Source organism: Petromyzon marinus, unplaced genomic scaffold, assembly GCF_048934315.1.
Source record: "Petromyzon marinus isolate PM22_M1 ecotype Great Lakes invasive population unplaced genomic scaffold, UKy_Petmar_22M1.pri1.0 PM_Scaffold_31, whole genome shotgun sequence".
Lineage (NCBI taxonomy): Eukaryota > Metazoa > Chordata > Hyperoartia > Petromyzontiformes > Petromyzontidae > Petromyzon > Petromyzon marinus.
The window spans coordinates 583,838-604,959 of record NW_027423291.1 but is presented as its reverse complement, the minus strand read 5'-3'; the positions used below and the strand labels follow the sequence as shown (position 1 = coordinate 604,959).

General features: G+C 44.4%; 1 protein-coding gene across 3 annotated transcripts in view; it reads right to left on the bottom strand.

Moving 5' to 3' along the window:
* Window positions 1-312: 312 nt before the first annotated feature.
* The window catches only part of LOC142923164 (NACHT, LRR and PYD domains-containing protein 3-like), a 33,092-nt gene continuing 12,282 nt past the window's right edge, over window positions 313-21,122 (bottom strand). Inside the window, exons 3-8 of one of the 3 annotated variants that reach the window (XM_076064099.1) lie at window positions 20,488-20,873; window positions 15,085-16,759; window positions 4,307-4,390; window positions 3,647-3,733; window positions 1,734-1,817; window positions 313-947 (exon numbers count right to left, since the gene is read on the bottom strand). In XM_076064099.1, the coding sequence (XP_075920214.1) occupies window positions 866-947; window positions 1,734-1,817; window positions 3,647-3,733; window positions 4,307-4,390; window positions 15,085-16,759; window positions 20,488-20,851 (2,376 nt within the window). In that variant the 5' untranslated portion in view covers window positions 20,852-20,873 and the 3' untranslated portion in view covers window positions 313-865. Of the gene's footprint in view, window positions 948-1,733; window positions 1,818-3,646; window positions 3,734-4,306; window positions 4,391-10,405; window positions 10,786-15,084; window positions 16,760-20,487; window positions 20,874-21,122 lie in introns of those variants that run through there. The other 2 variants (XR_012940568.1, XM_076064100.1) reach the window with 2 other exon arrangements.

Sequence of the window (21,122 nt, the reverse complement as noted above, 5' to 3'; positions counted from 1 at the left end):
GTATGCAAGTTCAAATTGCATCAGTTCCCAAGCTTGGGAAAGGCAGTAAAACAACAGCAATAAACATTCCCAGACCACATCCAGACAATGACAGTCTGCCAATAAATGTATACATTAAAATTGAATTATTGATACGTTGTTAAGCATTTCGAGGCTGAAGTGCTGTTATTTGGTATACAGATGTGTATAATCAAAGATAAGAAATATCAAGTGTATTTGTTTAGCCAGGTTTTTAACCTGGATAGTTTCAATTGCAAGTGTGATCCGAGGCACCAAAATCGAAAACTAATCAATTAGAGCAATGAAAGAGAATTCAGAGTAAAACAACTTTATAACAATCGTTAGTACATTTCTTATATCTGAAGTCGGCTTGGAAGATTATTTTTAGACCGATCATAGCGCAACTGAAAGTTAAAATGCATGAATATAAAAAAGATAGAGGGTGAATATTGAAGTCATACATAAATAGACGAGGATATCTGCATGAGTGTGATACACACCCCTATGTACGCACATTCATGACAAACATTCCTACTCAGTTAAACAATGGTGAGCTGCCAGACCATTTAAAAGCCACCGACACCCCTTCCACATGCCACCAACATCGCTTCCCTATACCACATATTCATAAATACACTTACACATTATTACACATTATTGGAATCACCACACTCATCAGCATCTTGGAGTCGCGTTCACCCTTGGCTCCATGTGGAGCTCACAGAGAAAGCTCCCAGCTCATTGTCGTCTCAGAGTCAGGGTCGACGATCGGAGCGATGGAGGTAAAATGAGCCGGGCTGCTGTTCAAGTCGTGCGTGGACCAGCTCCATCTGCTGCAGGGCCAGCACGGCCTCTCAGCTTATATCTAAATATCCAGGCCTCCTCGGTGAGTCCATCTGCTCCTCAACTCCTGCTTCCCTTCCTCACTGAAGCGAGTGCCATCCACCCTGCAGCAAGAGAGAGGTTCACGCTGACGCGGGTTCACACAAAGACCCACGCAGCCCCCACAACAACCATGCTGGATGAAGGTCTCTCCATGCCATGAGAGCTGTTTCACCATACTTCACCACGCGGGTCAGTGCAGGCCTGTGATGGCAAGGACTGCAGATCTAGGATCGTAGTGAAGTACAACGGTGGATTGTGCTGCACACTGCAGTCTGTTGTCTGCAACTTAGCTCTGCTGCCTATAACTCCTGTGGTTATGTGCGGTGGTCACCCGTCTCAGCACTCCAGGCTAAAGCCTGCTTATCTTGCAGATTTAAGATCAGGCGCATTTCCAGTCGTTTGGTCATGTTCATTGGTCTGATAATGAATATTGTCATTATTTGGAGGAGCGGGGTCAACCAGGTGGGGTGTTGGCTGTTGTGCTGTTCGGTTCTGTGTTGTGTTGCATTGTGTTTCTAAGTTTGCCATTTTTTTCATTCTTACCTGATGATGGTTGCTTGTGTTGCAATCGGAACGTCTATTCTATTATTATTATTTGATTTGATTTTCTACGTGACTTTACCGAAAGAACCAAAGAGAATATTAAATGCACTGGAATACACTCCACTACTCACTCCACTTCTGGCAATGGCTCTCTTAGCACACAAACATGGTGTGAAGGTCAATTTCCAAAACGTTGCCTTTTCCATATTTTCTCCTGCTAAGGCCACAGTGTTACTGACGAATCTCAGTTGTTTTGTTTGTAGCAACAATCAGAGCGCGTATGAGACACAAGCTGCATAACTTACCCGAGCTTCCTCAATGCTTTGTTGGTGATCATGATGTCATGGAGAGCTGGGATCGATTTGTCCGTCAGTGAGCACTCTATCAGACTACAGGGAGAGAAGAGGCACTGAGTGGGGTGAAACTGGAAAATAAAAGTGTACACACTCACAAGAAATGGAGAGCAACTCAACACCTTTTAGTACAATAAGGGGGGAAATCTCGTAGAATCAGCTAAACAGAGGGAGTAATCATTTCGGACCCAGGAACGCAATCCTATTTGTCTATTAATTGTTTAATGTGGCTTTGTCCAACACGGCATTTTACAGGAACGTAACCCACCGCATTTGGCGAGGTCTGCAATATTTTGTATTAAAAATCGCGTTTGTCCATGCAAGGCCACTAGATACAGGCAGAGGAGCCAGAATATAAATCTGAATATTTATTTATATTAGAGAATCTGAAAAGCTAAAAAGCTCTTTTTCACAGATGTCCACGTAACCCATCACGAGGCAAAGGCTAGTTTAAACTGTATATTGGGTAAGGATCAAATAATGTTCAAATGTATCGGGTTGGCGAATAAGAGCCATTGGTGATTTATGGCTTTAATAAGAGTCAGGTTGTGGTGTTATTAATGTAAACGTATGGGTGGGCAATTAATGTCAAGATTGCAGCCGTTCATTATATAAAATTCTTAATTGTAATCTATGACATTAAATACAGATGATCATTGATTATATCCAGAGCGTGCCTATCTGGGTTCCAACATCCGATGAAACCGGTAAAACCGCTCCAAAAGCTGAACCAGTCCGGCGATCGGCACAAAGTGCATGACAAAACAAGCAGCTATGCTTTATTTCAGTGTCAAATAATATATACAGTTCATTACACACTACATACAACAACTTAAACAATGAAAATACTGCACGTATATAAATGTTTCATGACTAATAACTAGTCATAGAAACAGAAAGTATAAAGTGCGATCTGGTGAAAATTGAGTGGAATTCGGCATTCACCAGAGCACCGGTCTGAAGGCTGCATCAGTCCAACTATTGACAAACACAAGTTTTTGTTGTTGTCAAACACAAGTTGTTTAACAAGAGCATAGTACACACATCACCCCATGCAGAGTCTTTGATATTGGAGTGGTGAGTGCGGTTAGTAAATGTTGTGGCCAAAACGTCGCGATAATTTTATAATGTTTTATTTTTATTATTTTATTATTTCCATTCTACGTGACTTTACCGAAAGAACCAAGAAGAGTAAATAGTCACTTTTTACAGCAGGATATTCATTTTGTCTTTGTATATTTACTTTTAGCGATTTTTAGATCGCAAACTATTTAATAACATTAAATATATATACAGAACACCTAAAAATATAATCGTATTTTTAGCTCTTTCGGTAAAGTCACGTTGAAGGGAAACAATAAATAATAAAATATATAAAGCAATAAAACATATATTGTTTTATATATATTTTATTGTTTCCCTTCAACGTGACTTTACTGAAAGAGTTAAAAATATGAATTACTGCAGTCACGAAAGCTTTAAATCAAAATATAATCGTATTTAAGAATATGCAAAAATAAGCTATTTTAAATAATTATGCGATTATCTGGTTGTGTTTGAAAATCTGGCTGCCGGATAATCGATGATCTAATATATTAACATAATATAATTTAAAACAATATCATTGGTTAGAGTTGGTTATGTGACCATTGTAATTGTATTGTTATTTAATAGTGGTTAACAGTGCTGTAATAAGTGTGGCTAATAACTTAATTGATAAGTGCATACAAATTAAGTTATAATCGACGTTAAATATACAACATTATCATGCTATACTGAGTATCTTGGTGTTTTGTGTCTGTATATGTGTATATATTTGTTCAGGTGTACTTATATTAGTGTGTGTGCATCAGGACATTACTCACACTAACGTCTCCAACCTCCCTTCTCTCTCCAACATCCCGTCTGCTAAAAGTCGGAGGCCGCTGTCTCCAATCTCGTTGCGACGCAGCCTAAACCCGGGTGGACGGGAGAAGGGACAGCGCTGACTCACTGAGCCCACGGGAACCGCGGAGTGAAACACGCGGTGAGTGAGGGACACTCACAATGGCGGTGCACGTGACCACAGCACACACGTTCATGAGCAAAGCTGCTCATTGTTTAATGCTTCTGTTAGACATTTTATATAGAATAGGTGGCATTCACAAATATCAGTTTACTCGCGATCATCCATTCAATTATACTGCACTGTACCTTTATAATATGAAGTGTTTGTGTTTATATAAACACAAAGTTACAAGAGAGGATCACACACAAGTGAAGTACATTTTCATCGAGAACACAGGGAGATGTTTTCAATTAATGTATCTGCTAACAATGTTGTGAATATGAATATTGCTTTAACCTATGTGATAAACTAAACAAATGTGTTAAGATTACAGTAAAACATTTTTAAAGTGGACTCGATTAAGCAGGACAGCAAGATTAAATGTGTTCACATTCAAATGTTTACTTCACAACGCGTTGCACCAATAATTAGCAGTTAGTGCACAGAGCGCAAGTGAGAAACGAACAGCAGAGCTTACCTGAGAATCTTCAAACCTATGTTGGCCTTGAGGATGACACTGAGAGAGGAACCCGACTTGTCCGTCAGTGAACAAAGATACAGACTGCAGGAAGAGAAGAGGTGGTTAGTCGGGGCAGAGCGGATGGGTGGAGGGTCGGGGCACAGAGTGGGGGATGGTGAGGGATGGTGAGAGGTGGTGGTGGTTGATGGGATAGTGGTTGAGGGTCGTGTTTGTGGAGACTGCACAAATTAACCTCGTGTCAACTTTAATAGGAGCTTGCAAATAGCAACTGCTGTTTAGATTTTTGGGTTGAATGTGATGTGTGTGTGAATGTCTACTATGTGTGCATTTGTGTAAGTCCATCTCTATGCGTGTTTGGTACATGTGTATCTTAGTGCATGCATATTTGTGTGCATGCGCATGCGCATGGGAAGTAGTGGTGCAGTGGTTAGCACAGTGAGCCACAAACCTGGTTCGATTGCCGCTCATGGCTAACTTCATTGATGAATATCTAAAACGGCCGTGGACCTCACCTAGGTCGACTCAGCCTTAAATTACTACCTGGTGTAGTAAGTAAATATCAGTTGGCTGAGTGTGGTGCTGGCCTCCCAACCCCTCATGTGCCGTTCTGGTCTTCATTAGGTGTTCCCGAACAGTATATGACCCAAAAGTCTGCTAAAAGTTATCTGTAGAATCTGTGTGTATGTATATATAGATCAAATAATCATGATTTAATTTCGATATTGCATCATTCTGTAAGCGGTCACACCTGAAAGCGTTTCATTGAACATCTCATCACAATGTAATTAAAGGAAACCCCCAGTGACAACTGTCTGGCACAAGGTAACTTAGCACCTGGCCTGCATATCGGCATTTCCACTACAACTGTTCCAGTAGCCTCTCATTCCTAATTTCCTCAGAACATCCTCCCATTTCCGCATCAAAAAATGTATACAGTACATTATACACTACATACAACTTAAACAATGAAAATACTGCACTTATATACATTTTCATGACTAACAACTACAGTAATAGAAAGAGTAAATATACAGCTTGATCCGGCGAAAATTGCGTGCAGTTCGGCGTTCGCCAGAGCACCGGTCTGAAGGCTGCATCAGTCCGGCGATTGTCAAACACAAGTTGTTGTTGTCAACCACAAGTTGTTGTTGTCAAAAACATGTTGTTGTCAAACACATGTTGTTGTTGTTGTTGTTGTCAAACACAAGTTGTCAAACACAAGTTGTCAAACACAAGTCGATGTCTAACACAAGTTGTTGAACAAGAGCGTTGTACGCACATCACCCCATGCAGAGTCTTCGATATTGGAGTGCTGAGTGCGGTACAGTAAATAGTCACTATTTACAGCAAGATATTTATTTTGTCTTTGTATATTTAGTTAAGCGATTTTTATATCGTAAACTATTTGAAACAGTCAATATATATGCAGAACACCTAAAAACATAATCTTATTCAAGAATGTGCAAAAACAAGCTATTTTAAATAATGATGTGATCATCTGGTGTTTTTTGAAAATCCAGTACCCCTCCCCTCCGATGCTGCTGGATAATCGATGATCTACTGTATTAACACAATATAGTTGAAACAATATCATTGGTTATAGTAGGTAATGTGACAATGGTAATTGCATTGTTATTCTTTGGGTCTTTCGGTAAAGTCACGTAGATAGAAAAATAATCAAATATTATTTTCTATCTACATGACTTTACCGAAAGACCTAAAGAGTATGAATTCCTGCAGTCACGAAAGCTTTAAGTCAATATGTAATTGTATTGTTATTTAAGTGGTTAACAGTGCTGTAATAAGTGTGGCTAATAACTTAATTGATGAGTGCATATAAATTAAGTTATAATCGACGTTTAAATACATTATTATGGTATAGTGAGTATATTTGTGTTTTGTGTCCGTATATGTGTATATATTTGTTTAGGTGTACCTATATTAGTGTGTGTGCATCAGGAAATTACTCAACACTAACGTCTCCAAACTCCCTTCTCTCTCCAACATCCCGTCGGCTAAAAGTTGGAGTCCGCTGTCTCTGATCTCGTTCTCACTCAGCCTAAACCCGGGTGGACAGGGGAAGGGACAGCGCTGACTCACTGAGCCCACGGGAACCGCGGAGTCAAACACGCGGTGAGTGAGGGACACTCACAATGGCGGTGCACGTGACCAGAGCACACACGTTCATGAGCAAAGCTGCTCATTGTTCAATGCTTCTGTGTTAGACATTTTATATATCATAGGTGGCATTCACAAAAAGGAGTTTACTCACAATCATCCATTCATTTATACTGCACTGTACCTTTATAATCTGAAACGTGTTTGTGTTCATAAGGGTGTTGTTTTGCAAGACCTCATCTTACAAAAAAGACAAAGATCCCCCGTGTAGCCTTAACAGACTGTAGGGGCAAGTGCTGTTAGCGAGCACCTATGAAGGCCGGAACGGCACACGAGGGGGTGGGTGGTGTTGTATATGGCCCTTTTTCCACAATTAAAATCAATAATAATATTTGCCGATATTTTAAAAATAGTAACTGAAATAAATAAATAAACACCGCTACGACAAGGACCAGCAAACAGCAACGGGAGATCGTAAAAAGGTCGTTTAAATAAATAAATAATAACCTCCGGGGCAAAGAGAGGTTAGCGACTATCTGCAAAATCTCCAGATTGCCAAAGGACAATTCACAAACAAACCTGTTTGATGTAACACAGCCGCCCGGGGTCACCAAAAGGGGAGGGGGGCAATCACGCGCGCGACCGCGGTGAGACAGCGGACGGGGAGGGCATCTGTTTTTTTCTCTCTCTCGCAAGAGACGCGGAGAGAGGAGAGGGAATTTCACATTTAAGCTCCGCAAAGGACAGCGAGACAGCGTTCGGAAGAAGACATCAAGCCAGCTCCGAGGCATGGCCTCGAGACATTAGCAATGGGTGCTGTGTCCCGCAGAGAAGAGGGGCGAGGGGACGTTAGGTGCTGAGTTCGGCATGGGCAGACAGAGTATCGCTGAAAGTTATTATACATTCATCCTGATGTTTTGAGTCGCTTGCAGAATCGAGGATTGCGATAAGCTGTATCGTACTAAGCTATCAGAGTTGTGTAAGAGGTGTGCAAATACAATTTTCAAGTTTTGAGAGTGAGCGACAATAGCACACTCGACAGTTCAACAAGACAACAGCTCAGCAAGCGCCAGAAGAGGGTGGCGAGCGGCAGGCTCCAAGGGGGCCCCGCGATCAACCGAGGATGAGAGGCTGGCAGAGTAGCGATGTGCCACCGAGTGTGAGTTCAGAGCTGAAAGAAATATCGCTAAAAGACTTTTATTCTACATTGAGTGCCAGCTGCCAGCAGCCAAGCGTGTGCTGACTTGGCTCATCCAGCAATGGAAAGAGCCTGACCAGCCGCCCATGAGCAAAAGAGTCAGCGAACCAGCAAAGAGCGCGTTCGAGCATCTCCACAGAGAGCACGTGCGGCGCAGCTACTACATCAGTGGAAAGAGACCGTATCTGCCAGCACGAGCAGCCAAGCCGACGCCCCGAGCAAGAGAACAAAGCAGTTCGTATAACCCTCCCCCCACACTCTCACCCTCACGACGCATCACCCTGCGTCTGCTTCACGAAGACACACAACACGCATATCGGGACAATCAAGAAGAGTGACATTCCAAGGTGCTGATCGTGAAGAACATTGCTGCCTATTGAGTTACGTGGATACAGTCATTTAGAAGTATCTCAGTCGTTCGTTTTATTTTAATGGCATAATCTTGCCGATGAATCCATTGACGTATACTTTTGCCTTTGAGAATAATAATTGTTTTGACTGCCTTTTCGCATGAATATCGTCGGATGAACTACTAAGGACTTTTTATTCGTATTTTCCATATGCTCCTGGTACCCAGAGGAAGCAATCAATTGTTCCGTTACCCAATTAACAACGTGATTATTGAGGGTTGAAGAGATGGATCAATGAAATGAACATTGCCTGTAGTACTATGCTGACAATTTCAAGTACAAAAATTCCCATATTAGAGTGTTAAAGTTTTTGTGTAGAATAGCGTGCCTGCATGTTTTAACGACTCTCCCTATCACCAATTAAGCTCGCGTTACGCAGTGGAATTAATGATATGTGCAGTTGTCAAAGTGAAACAACGCAATCGTTGATGTTTACTGTGTTGATGCTGTGTTGAAAATTCCGAGCTTGAGAGTTCGCATATCCTTATGTTAAAGTTTTGTTTAGAATAAAATTGATTAACGCAGAAGTGGTTGCGTGTGTCCTTCCTGATTTCGTGCGTAATAATCTTATTTATAAGAACTGTATTCTGCGTTGAGATCTCAATTTGGAGACCTGACATAAACACACTAATACACTCAGTAAATGTTAAAACGAGAATAATTGTATTATACCGATCGATAATACGAAGTTAAACAAGGAAGCCGAGCTGACTCTGGCATGCTCACAGCACCTGCATAACTTCATACGAAGAATTGTATTATTCCGATTGATAATCCGACCCTCGTCAGCGAGGCGGGGCCTAATCATAATAACGGATTGCAATAGCATAATCACACACACGAGCATTAATGAATATGATTATATCTCGAATTAGCATAATTTATGCGCATAATTGCATCACCTAACATAATTGCGGATAATTACGCAAATTCCAAATTTCATTTAATTTTTATTATTTTCATCAAAATTTTCACAACCAACATATACAACAGTGACCTACACCACCCCGACCGCCTTTGTATCCTTAGTGGCAATGTTTACACACCGCACCAGGTCCTCATTTGAGTCTGAGTCGACCTAGAGGGAGGCCCAGGTCCGGTTCAGATAATCGTCACCGGTGTTGGTCGTTAGCGGGAATCGAACCCGGGACGCCGGGTTCATAGCGTAGCGTAGCGCTAATCACGACACTACTACTCCTCGTCTACACACCTACATACACACACAGTAACGAAAGTAAATAACGCACATACATGCGTATATTCACTAATTTGTCCATGGCGCACTCATATCACTGGATGAATTGCGCCTCATGAATGTGAATCCTTATTATATGAAGATTCCTTGCATTCATTTTCATGTAAAAAAATACTGTCACATTAAAACTGCAGACTCAAACAGGGGTGTGTAAAGTGTGTACATGTGAGTGAGTGTGTGTATATTCATATATGAGAGTGTGTATATTAGTGTACATGTGTAGTGGAGTAGGAAGGTGCATAGTGGAAACAGCGTGATTACATAACACAGACAGTACGGGTTATGTTGGGTCAGCCTGTAGCGAAGGCAAATACAGTGCAGGTTATATTAGGGCAATTAAGCTGGGTGAGCCAAGGACGGCTGTGATTGGCTGGAGCTGTTGCCAAGTCTAGAGTCGCGCCTAAAGGTCTGGAGGAGAAGCAGGTGCGAACGACGAGGAGCGTGGTTGGGACGCGGACTAATTAATTGGGGAGTAATGAGAGCGGGGATAAATTGGGGGGTCGGCAATTGGAGCGAGGTTGTTGAAGTTGGAGAGCTTGGAGTGAACAGCGGGGAATTGAAGTTGGAGTCAACAGCAGGGAATTGAAGTGTGGAGAGCTTGGAGACAGAGAGTGGAGAGACAGAGTTTGAGAGACAGAGTTGGAGATGGAGCATGGAAACAGCATAGCGATAGCAGAGCTGAAGAAGAGAAGCAGCCAGCAGTGGAGAGAGCGTAGCGATGGCGGAGCTGAAGAAGAGAAGCAGCCAGCAGTGGAGAGAGCATAGCGATAGCGAAGCTGAACAGAGACGAAGCAGTTAGCAGTGGAGAGAGCATAGTGATGGTGATAGCGGTGAACAGAGACAAAGCAATTAGCAGTGGAGTGAGCATAGCGACGGTGATAGCGGAGAGCGGAGACAAAGAAGTTAGCGACGGAGTAAGCGAAGTAATCATGGGGAGTGGAGAGACAAAGGTGGCGAGCGAGTCGAGTGAAGCACGGTGAGCGAGCCGTGACGACATGGATACTGTAAAATATTGAGGACATGCTGAAAGTTGTAAATAAAGCGGTGTTCGAAGAAAGACAAAAGTTGTCCGAGTGAAATCGAACACTACATTTCGTGTCAGAGTGACTACGAACCATGCCGAGATGTCAAGGAAGGCGGCCAAGAAGAAGAACGTGCCGGTGGACTCATCCGACGACAGCAACGACGAGGACGTGCTTGCCCGTGTCCTGCCAAGTGGCCGATACTCCTCCGGAGGGCCTGGTTGAACGAGAGTCTAGAGAATGAGACAGCGGTTCGAGCGAGGCCGAGACCCCCGCACCGTCGAGTGATTGGAGAGTCCTCATGGCCCAGTGGGAGGCCAGGATGGCGACATTGACGGAGGCGTTTAACTGCTTTGTGACATCGGACCAGATGCAACCGACGGTGTCAAGTCGACCAGCAGATGTTGCCGCGGGGTCGGAGCGATTGGAGAAATCCGACGACGATGAAGCACCACCATCGGGAACAGCACGGCGACTTCATGTGCAGCGGTTCGAAGCCAAAGTTGGGGATTGGACGGCATTTACAAGACGGTTCCGAGCAGCTTATCAATCTCTGGAGTGGACTGAGGGTGCCGCTCTGCGGGCACTGCCGACGGCCCTCGATGATGATACCTTGGCGACATTTAATGGATTCCCTGCCACCGTCAGGTCAACACTGGATGGGGCATTCGCGGCAATGAGCAAGGTGTACGAGCCGCGGTCGGTCGCCAAACGTAGATTCCAGCAAAGGAAGCGGGAGGACACGGAATCCCCTCTTGCATTCCGCAGCGCGCTGTTGGCCCTCGCTCAAGTAGCATACCTGGCGATGGACCAGGAGGCCCTGGATTCCTTGCTGCAGGAGAAGCTTTTGCAGTTGGCCAAGGAGCTACGAGTCGTCCTTTCGCTTCCTGACAGCAACAACGACGATGACATGTCTCTACAGATCGCCAGGAACATCAAAGTCAACCTGGACCTCCGCGATGAGCCAGTGGTGGTGGGTGCGCAGCTGCTGTTGCTGAGCGCTGCCGCGTCCGAGAGCGCGGTGGCGGTGGGCGAGGCACCGCCGATTGCAGCGGCGGCCGGGGTGCCACCCGCGGGCATGCTGCGTCGCCCCGCGGTGTATGGATGTACTACGAGTGCGGACGGAGAGGACATGTTGCCCGCGACTGCTGGTGGCGCAGGGGCGGCCTTCCAAGGGCGCCGACCAGCTACAACCGAGGATTCTCCCAGGACCGAGGATTCCGGGTGAGTCGCGATACATTCAATACACGGCCGCTCTTTCCACATCACCAATCTGCGTCATCTCACCCATTCACATCTCATTCGTATGTTGCGCACGGTCAGGACGTGTGGGGCGCGTTGGTGCATCGTGTTTTGGGAGCTGCGCCGGGGTCGTCGGATGTGATGGCACTTATTCAAGGGGTGATGGTCAGAGTTATTGTTGACACGGGGGCTTCTGCGACCCTTATCTCGTTACAAACTTTTTGCTTATTGCCAACTTTGCCCCAGGCCCTAGAACCGGTTGATGGGCCGTGCATAGTAGCAAATGGTGGCAGTCTCGGTATTATGGGTTGTATGGTCGCGACGAATCAAATTGGCGAAGTGAGCGTTACGGGGAATATTTTGGTTTCCAAGGCCTTGGCGGTACCGTGTTTGTTGGGAACGGATTATTTGCAAAGGATGCCACTTAGAATTTCTATAGAGAAAGGGGTGTTTGGAATTGCCATCGGGAAAATGTCTAAAATTTTTGGGAACGTCTTTTAAGCTTGCGGTTGCGAATGCCGTGGTGCAGGCCGTGGTGAGCCGCACCGTTCGCGTTCCGCCTGGCACGCAGATGCTTGTGCCGCTGCGCTTTAAAAAACAGTTGCCTTTCGGCGAGCAACAGGAGGGTATATTGCTGACGCCCTCAAATGCTGTATCACGGATGCCCACTTTGGTAGGGGCTTTGACTATTGTACCGGCAAATTGCGACCCTTTAATACAAATTGTAAACGTGGGACACGAATCGGTCGTCATTCTGGAGGGTACAACGTTAGCGCATGCAACGGCAGCGCCGGGTCCGGAAGGGGAGGCGTGTTTGGCAACGGGACAGAGTGAGATGTTGCCGGGTGATGGAGATGATCCGGACTGGTTGCGAGATCTATATATGCAAAACCCTGAACTAACGCCTGTGCAGCGGTCGCGTCTCCATGGGTTTCCCTTTGAATTCAAAGATGTGTTCAGCGTGATTACATGATAACACAGACACTACGGGTTATGTTGGGTCAGCCTGTAGCGAAGGCAAATACAGTGCAGGTTATATTAGGGCAATTAAGCTGGGTGAACCAAGGACGGCTGTGATTGGCTGGAGCTGTTGCCAAGGCTAGAGTGGCACCTAAAGGTCTGGAGGAGAAACAGGTTCGAACGATGCGGAGCGTCGTTGGGACACGGACTAATTAATTGGGGAGTAATGAGAGCGGGGATAAATTGGGGGGTCGGCAATTGGAGCAAGGTTGTTGAAGTTGGAGAGCTTGGAGTGAACAGCGGGGAATTGAAGTGTGGAGAGCTTGGAGACAGAGAGTTGGAGAGACAGAGTTTGGGAGACAGAGTTGGAGACGGAGCTTGGAAACAGCGTAGCGATAGCGGAGCTGAAGAAGAGAAGCAGCCAGCAGTGGAGAGAGCGTAGCGATAGCGGAGCTGAAGAAGAGAAGCAGCCAGCAGTGGAGAGAGCGTAGCGATAGCGAAGCTGAACAGAGACGAAGCAGTTAGCAGTGGAGAGAGCATAGTGACGGTGATATAGGAGAGCAGAGATGAAGAAGTTAGCGGCTGAGTAAGCGAAGTAATCGTGGGGGAGTGGAGAGACCAAGGTGGCGAGCGAGTCGAGTGAAGCACAACGAGCGAGCCGTGGCGACATGGATACTGTAAAATATTGAGGACATGCTGAGAGTTGTAAATAAAACGGTGTTCAAAGAAAGACAAAAGTTGTCCGAGTGAAATCGAACACTACACATGTAAGGTCTAATAAATCTGAAAATCTAAATAGGCTCGAGGCTGGATGGTGCTTCTACCCAAGACTAACATGTATAACAACAGTTGTTGTAGCCTGCGGAGCTGCGTTATGGCAATGGAACAACATTCATCTCTATGCTCTACACCAACCCACACTGACAAGATTGGTGATGTCTGGTCAAATAACCCCCAAGACCTGCATGGTGTGGGAGTGCCTTATCCAGCAGTAGACTGACCAAAGGCTGTACTTGTACATGTGTAGGAGTGTGTGAGTTTATATGTACACTATGTGTACGTTTGTGTGTGTACATGTCTGTGTGTATATACGAGTGTCTTTGATTGTGTATTTATATGCGTTTAGGGGAATGGTGGGAAAGTCGTTGGCACATTACATTACAAACGAAGTGACCTGGGTTCAATATCCGTAAACAGCATCAGTGGTGAGTGATGAAAAAAATTCTGGTCCTGGAACTCCCGTAGGGTGACTCTGCCTTAAATGAGTACCTGGTGGTGTGTCAACATTAGCAATGGGGAGAGAAAGACAGCCAAGGACGGTGCTGGTCAGGGAAGTGCGATCAGCACTTGCCTCAAAAGTGTATGCAGGCTCCACGGGGAGATTGTCTTTGTGCTCTAAAGTGCAGTGTAATAGTGTGTGCTTGTTCCCTGTCACTGGCTTCACTTTCCCCACCAGTTTATATGGGCTACTTGGGGGATCATTGTCTCTTTAATGCTTTACAACTAAGATTAACACCCATTACCAATTAGCTGTCTCTGTAGTGGTGAGCACAATCACTGACCATGATCCACTGTGAACCAGGGGCTTGAATCGGACACGTGGATCAAACCGTTACCCTCACTCTCCACCGCAGTCGCAATCAGGGCTACATTTTCTCAGTATGGCCTAAGGTCACCTCACTCCCTGCATATAGTGTGAGGGCTATCATTATCGCTAATTAAATGTTGCTGAAGATGATGGAAAACTTTACAGCATCCATGAATATGCATAACTTTTTTTTCCTTTTGTACTTTAACGTACAGTGAGTGCAGCATTCACTGTGGACCCACCTACTCACTGTACATTTACTTACCCACTCACACTAATTCACTCATTCACCAACCCACTCACACACTAATTCACTCATTCACCAACCCACTTACACGCCACTCACATCCTCACTTAACTCCACATATTCACTCATCGATCCACCCACCAAGTCACCCACCAACTCAAGCAGGCACGCACTCACTCACCGAACCTCATCCCTCAGTGGATGAGTGGGAGTGGGTATGCGGCTGGAGAGTGAAGGTATGGGCAAGGGTGGGGGATGGGTTATGGAAAAAGTGAAGGCAGGAGCAGATTGGGGGTTAATGGGAGGTATCAAGGGAGGGGTGAGCGTGGCGTGCGGGGAGAGGAGTGAAGTGAGTGAGGACAATGATGGCAGTGGCAAGGGGAAGAATTTGTCAAAATTTGTGTTCATGCTTGGGCTACGCAAGACCGAGTGTTTACGTGAGAATGGAGTTACATTGTACTGTATGCACAGTTAATAAGTGAGGATTCTTATAGACAAAGATCTGCCGTATAGCCTTAACAGACTGCTGGGGAAAGTGCCGTTAGGGAGCACCTATGAAAGCCGGCATGGCATATGATGGAGTGGGTGGCCAGTATCACGCCCGGCTGCTTTTGTCTCCCGAGTAGCGATGTTTAACACACTGCACCTGGTGCTCAATTGAAACTGAGTTGATATCACGCACAATTATGCACACACAATTTGTGAAGTAGTGAATGCAAGGTGTGCCAGTCTTACACTAGATGTTTACATCTGTGCAGTCCACGCTGAAGCCTCTTCATTTCCTCGGTGCCGATGCCACAGCCGAACAGGTTGAGTGTCTCCACAGGTTCTTCTCGCTGCAGCAGGATCCAGGAGATGGCAGCGCAGTCTGGCAGGGACAGCCTTGTGAATGACAGGTCTATCTCAGTCATGGACCGAGTGACATCACTCAGGGACTTGCGGTCGTGCAGCTCGTGCACGCAGTGCAGGAGACTGTTGAGCCTGTGTTTGTCAACCATCCGATTCTTCATGCTGCGATTGAGCCACTCGATTATTTCCTTTTGATAATCTGCAGATGGAGGATCCAAGATACCCTCAAAGAACTTCCATGGAGTGCTTGATGCCAGTCCACAAAAAAACCTCTGAAACACATCAAACCTCCCATCTTTGCTGTCCTTAATAGCCTTGATGACGTCATTCACTGGCCATGTTGAATGTGACAGATGCAGAGCTATCGCTGCAAAGAATTCCTGCATTGTCAAGTGTGAAAATGAATAACAACTCCCTTGTTTAATGCCCTCACATGTGAACACTTTGTTGATGAATGTACTTCCTAGTTCAGAAGAACTAACAACAAACTCTTCTAGATCTTTTTGGCTGAACATCTGGATGTTTTGCTGAACCCCCTTCAGAGCCATATTGCCAAGAGACGATACAATTTCCTTGGCACAGCAGCTGCCACGTCCATGGTGTACTATGAGCCCAAACACGTATTGTGTGAAGAGGTCGGTCATTGATTTGAGGATAATCTCAGAATGTTCAGACTTTTGTAAATGTTCCTTCAGTGTAATGGCTGCTATATGGCAGAATGAAGGGTTCTGGGACAATGTATTCACTGTTTCATTTTCCTGCAGGAGCTTGAGTGCCCTTTCTGCTAGACTCCTATCTTGGTAAAATTTGTTAAAAAATGCTATTTTATCTTTGTTGGAAAACCCAGTGATTTCAACAGCTCGATCAACATTCACTTGACTCAGTTGTTCCATGGCAATGGGTCTGGTCGTTATCAAGACCGAGGCCTTGGGCAAGAGATTTTCATTCACTAGGGCAGCAATGATGGCTTCTACTGTTGCCGTCTTACGTGGATCGGTGCACGCATTGGCATAGTCAAGGCGCTTTCCAAACTCGTCCAACCCGTCCATAACAAAATGGGTTCTCTCTTGGTTTGCGAAAACCTCATCCGCTTTGTTTCCCAAACATGAGTGCAGCTTAGAAAACAGCTCTGCCAGTGACACCTCTCCAATATCATTTATCTCCCTGAACCTTATGAGCACGATGTGCTCAAAGCGTCGTGCAAATACTTTCTCACCTGACAGCAAGCTGTGCACAATGAATTTGCTCAACATGGTTTTACCGCTGCCTGGAGTCCCCACTACAATAACCAGTCGGGGGTGTGTTTTTTTTCCAATGTGATCAAAGAGCTTCTTGTAAGTAATCCCTTCTCTCTGTGCTCTCTTCATCAGCTCCTCGTGCTGCTTGCCTCTCGCTAGTAACTCGTGCTCCTTGGTTTCTTGATGGCGGTAGTAGGGAACCAGAATTGGCTTCACCATCCTCTCCAGAAAAAACACTGCAGGTTCTCCAGGTCGTGCGTCGTAGTTTCGTGTTAATGATGTCAGCTTCAGCAATAATTCTCTGAAATCATCACCAGGCTTATCTAAATGACACAAATAATTTAACGAGCAGATCAGTTTCACTTACAATAAAAAACATATTCCTATAGCAGACAAATATGTTTAAAATAAACTATGTAAAAAAAGCGTAGCAAATTCATTCACCATGGATAATGCAGCAACATCATGTACATCATGAATTATTGTGTGGAAGTTTTCACGATGTGTATATTCTCCAAATGCAATTTTTATAAACACTGTACCTTTTGTAAAAAAATATGTTTTATCATAACAAAAATGCTACCACCATGTGTCTTGTTTGTTTTGCCTGTGAAAAAGATAGTACCACATTTAGCATTACCGTGTACATCAGCATCATCACAACCTAATTCTATCAATCTGTGTGTAAAATGCACTGCTTGCCTTATCCTACAATTATCGATTTTTTTTTGTCTAGGATGTTGATTTTTTTTTTATATTTCACTGGTATTGGGGCTGTGTTTCCTCTCCCATCTCAAGCTGGCCTACATCACGTAGCACGGGGGCTACACTGGTGGAGTGCAGTACACCAGCCACGGTCCTAGCAGCAGAGAAGATGAAGTGCTGTCACTTCCACAAGAACAGACACATGAATCACAACACTCGTAGCATCCCACGTGATACATCGTAGGTTCACTTGAACTTCAACTAATCTGGCTACTGCATCATCAGCAAACACTGTGGCAGCCACTACATTGTGGAGAGTGTCGATTTCCAATGACAAATTTGCTCAACAACTTCCATCAGCTTTCCAAGGAAACATTGAACCCAGTCTCTCACCACTTGGGCAATGGTGACCATGAGTAGCCTGATCCCTCTGTATCTGATCTTATTTAAATTTCTCGGGAATCATATATTCGGAGTCATTATCTCCCGTGGACTTTTTTACAAATGACGAGGTCTACAAATTTGACGTTGAATCTGGAGTGAAGTATAACCAATCCAGTTTCAGTTTCATTTATTTTGTATAGCCCTGTGAGCCATTCGGCTCTTGAATCGGGTGCAACTGCAACAAACAAAACCAGGAACAAGAAACATCTTAAAGTGACTACGCGCAAACAGAAAAATCCAGGAAAAAACAGCAAAGTCTTCCGGAAAAAGCACCGTATATCAATGCTGTGTGCAAACATCCCAGTGGGATGCAAGCCAAACAATTACAACCATAAGACAATTTAGATTAAAGTTATCAGTCTAACTCTGTACTACAACAAATAAATATGGCTAAACCAAAACGTTTTAGAAATCACTAAAATAAAGCTATAAAAGCAATGTAACAGTGATCATAGGAACTAATTTAAATTTTACAATAAAAGATACACATAACATGTACTACCAAACTTTGCAGCCATAGCTTGCTGCATGAGTCACTCCATAACAGCAGGAGTATCAGTAGGAGTATCAACATTTTTCAAGAGTTAAGAGGAGAGAGTAGGTTCCGTTTCATGAGTCAATGGCATTAAAAGGCGGGGTGTCATTAGAAATAGCAGTCATTTCTAGATTTAAAGCTTTCGTGACTGCAAGGATCCATATTCTGGTTCTATTCGGTAAAGTCACGTTAGTAAAAAATAAAACAACAAAAATCACGACGTTTCGGCCACAACACAAGCGGCCTTCATCAGGTGAAGGGACCAGGCTGTCTCGAGGACAGCGCTGGAGTGAAACACAGCCACGCTCAGACCGCGACCTTTAAGCTGTGTGCAAGGGAACAAGGTGCCTTGACAAAGGAATTAGCATAAAAATTAGCATTTGATTGGCCGACTTAGCATGATGAACGGTGTAGAGGTGGTTTACATGCGGGTGCACATTCCGGTTGGCGTGGGGGGGGAGGGGGAGTTTACCTATTGATGGTGTGAAAAAGGAATTTTTAAGAGCTGCGAAAGTTTGGGGTACCACTACTTGAAAAATATACTGTACCATTGAAAATTAGTTTAATGTTTGGTTCGATTTACAACATCTTTCCAATGGTTGCTTAATTTGAAACCATCTTCTCGGTTGAAATTGTGTCTGTGTTTGTAGATCTGAATTGCCTCGTAAACAAATTTCTGATAAAAACCCGTGGGTTTGCAAAGAACCTTGGTATCGGAGAAAATTATATCGTGATCACCCACAGCGTTGTAACAGTGATCAGCTACGGCAGAATAATTCGTTCTGCCGTGTTTCAAATCTGATTTGTGCTCGCGAATTCGGTCAGAGACATGTCGCTTTGTCTCCCCGATATAGCAAGCACCGCAGGTAAAACTCAATTTGTAAACCCCGGGGTACTGTAAGTCAGGAATGACATCCTTCACGGATGGGATCAGATCACGAATTTTGTGTACTGTATTGAACCGGACCTGGATCTTGTGTTTGTTTAGAATTTTGGAAATCTTTTTAGTAACGCCTGCTATATATGGTAGTGTGATGGTTTTCACCGGAGTATCAAGTGGTTGTTTCTGTATGGAGGGAGAAACAGCTTGGCGGATGGTACGGTCAGAGTATCCATTCCTTTTGAGGGCCAGGTGTACATGTTTTAATTCACGGGTCAGGTGGTGTTGGTCCGAAATGCAATGAGCTCTTAAAAATTCCCTTTTCACACCATCAATAGGTAAACTCCCCCTCCGCGCCAACCGGCATGTGCACCCGCATGTACACCACCTCTACGCCGTTCATCATGCTAAGTCGGCCAATCAAATGCAAATTTTTATGCTAATTCCTTTGTCAAGGCACCTTGTTTCCTCGCACACAGCTTAAAGGTCGCGGTCTGAGCATGGCTGTGTTTCACTCCAGCGCTGTCCTCGAGACAGCCTGGTCCCTTCACCTGATGAAGGCCACTTGTGTTGTGGCCGAAACGTCGTGATTTTTGTTGTTTTATTTTTTACCTACGTGACTTTACTGAATAGAACCAAAGAGAATAGCAGTCATAGCTAGTCAATATAAAAAAATTAGGAGTAAAAAATGTCCACAAAGGAGGAGACATTATACTGAGAAGAGCAGATAGCCAAGGACCGAGCCACGTGGAACACCATATAATTGGGACTTCTGAACAGAAGGCAGTCCTTGCTTGCAAAAATAGGGCTCACTTTTAGAGGGGAAGCAGAAGCAATGGGGAAGTGTGAGAGATGCCTGCGTAGCCATGCCGATTCAATAGGATGGAGTGGTGTGTGGTATCCAAAGCAGCCCAAAAGTCAAGAACTAGAAGCAGCTTCCATAATTTAAGAGAGGTGGTCATTCACCCTCAATAGGGAAACAGTTTCAACGAAATGGCCTTGGTGGAATCCAGATTGTACCAAGTCATGGAGACCAAGGCAGCTGATGGGTTTGCTGCCATGGCCAAACATATTGGGCTTGACACTTGAAAGAGAGCTTCATAGCTCATTATATTCTTCCAGCTCAAATAAAATGCCTGTGTCTGAAGAGGTGAGAGAAAATCACCATGTTTAAGTCATTTGCAAGGAAAGGGAGGTGTAGGATAGGACAGAAATTCAGGAATGTTGGGGTACAGTGTGGATGCAATGTTTTGATACTGACACACATTTCCATTATCCATCCATCCTTTCCTCCAAATTTCTGATCCCTTGTACATACCCTGCTATGGAATGGAATATGAATGTCCTCCTCCTGAGAGGGATGTTGTTATGCAAGAGTGGTGCAGTTTGCGAATATCAAATGACAGTTCATATCAGTTCAAAGCAATTCCTTCACTTAAACTTGCCAGAGACATGCGAATGGTTACATGAAGTTTAGCATCACTCACGAGAAGCTGCTCCAGGGATGGCTTTACCCGCAGTTGTGCTCAGATCGACACCCATCACGTTGAGCTGCTGCTCATGCTGTGATATCCACTGACCCAAGAGAGGGATCTCGGATCTCAGTGACACCAGCACATCTTTAAGGAATCTCATGCACACTTCTTCTCCATTGTTGAGCACCAGGTCAACCAGGTCCCGTGTTCGTGCCATGGGGTTATTCTCGCTTTTGAGGGACGCATATACACTGTCCAGGACTATCCCTGTTTGATAGGAATAGTCAAGCACTTCTGAAGACTTCGCCTGGAGGTATTTCTGCAGATTCACTTTGTTGGTTTTAATGCTCTCACATGCAGAAACTTTTGATGCCATCACGACAAATGCATCGAGTCACCTGAAGAAAATGAAAACAAACCATGTGTCACCTGTAAGCATAGTCGTGTAATTTTAGACAGGTACGGGAAAGAATAATAATTATAAAAATAAAATGTTGCTACTAAAATCTGAGAGGTCTCGGTTAGGTACAATTGTGACTTTAGGTATTTGATTGTGAATACATTGAGTTATTTAAATTGTAATGAAAGCTTAAAAATTGTCATTGGAATATATAGAAATACATACAATTGCATCGAAACACTTTAGG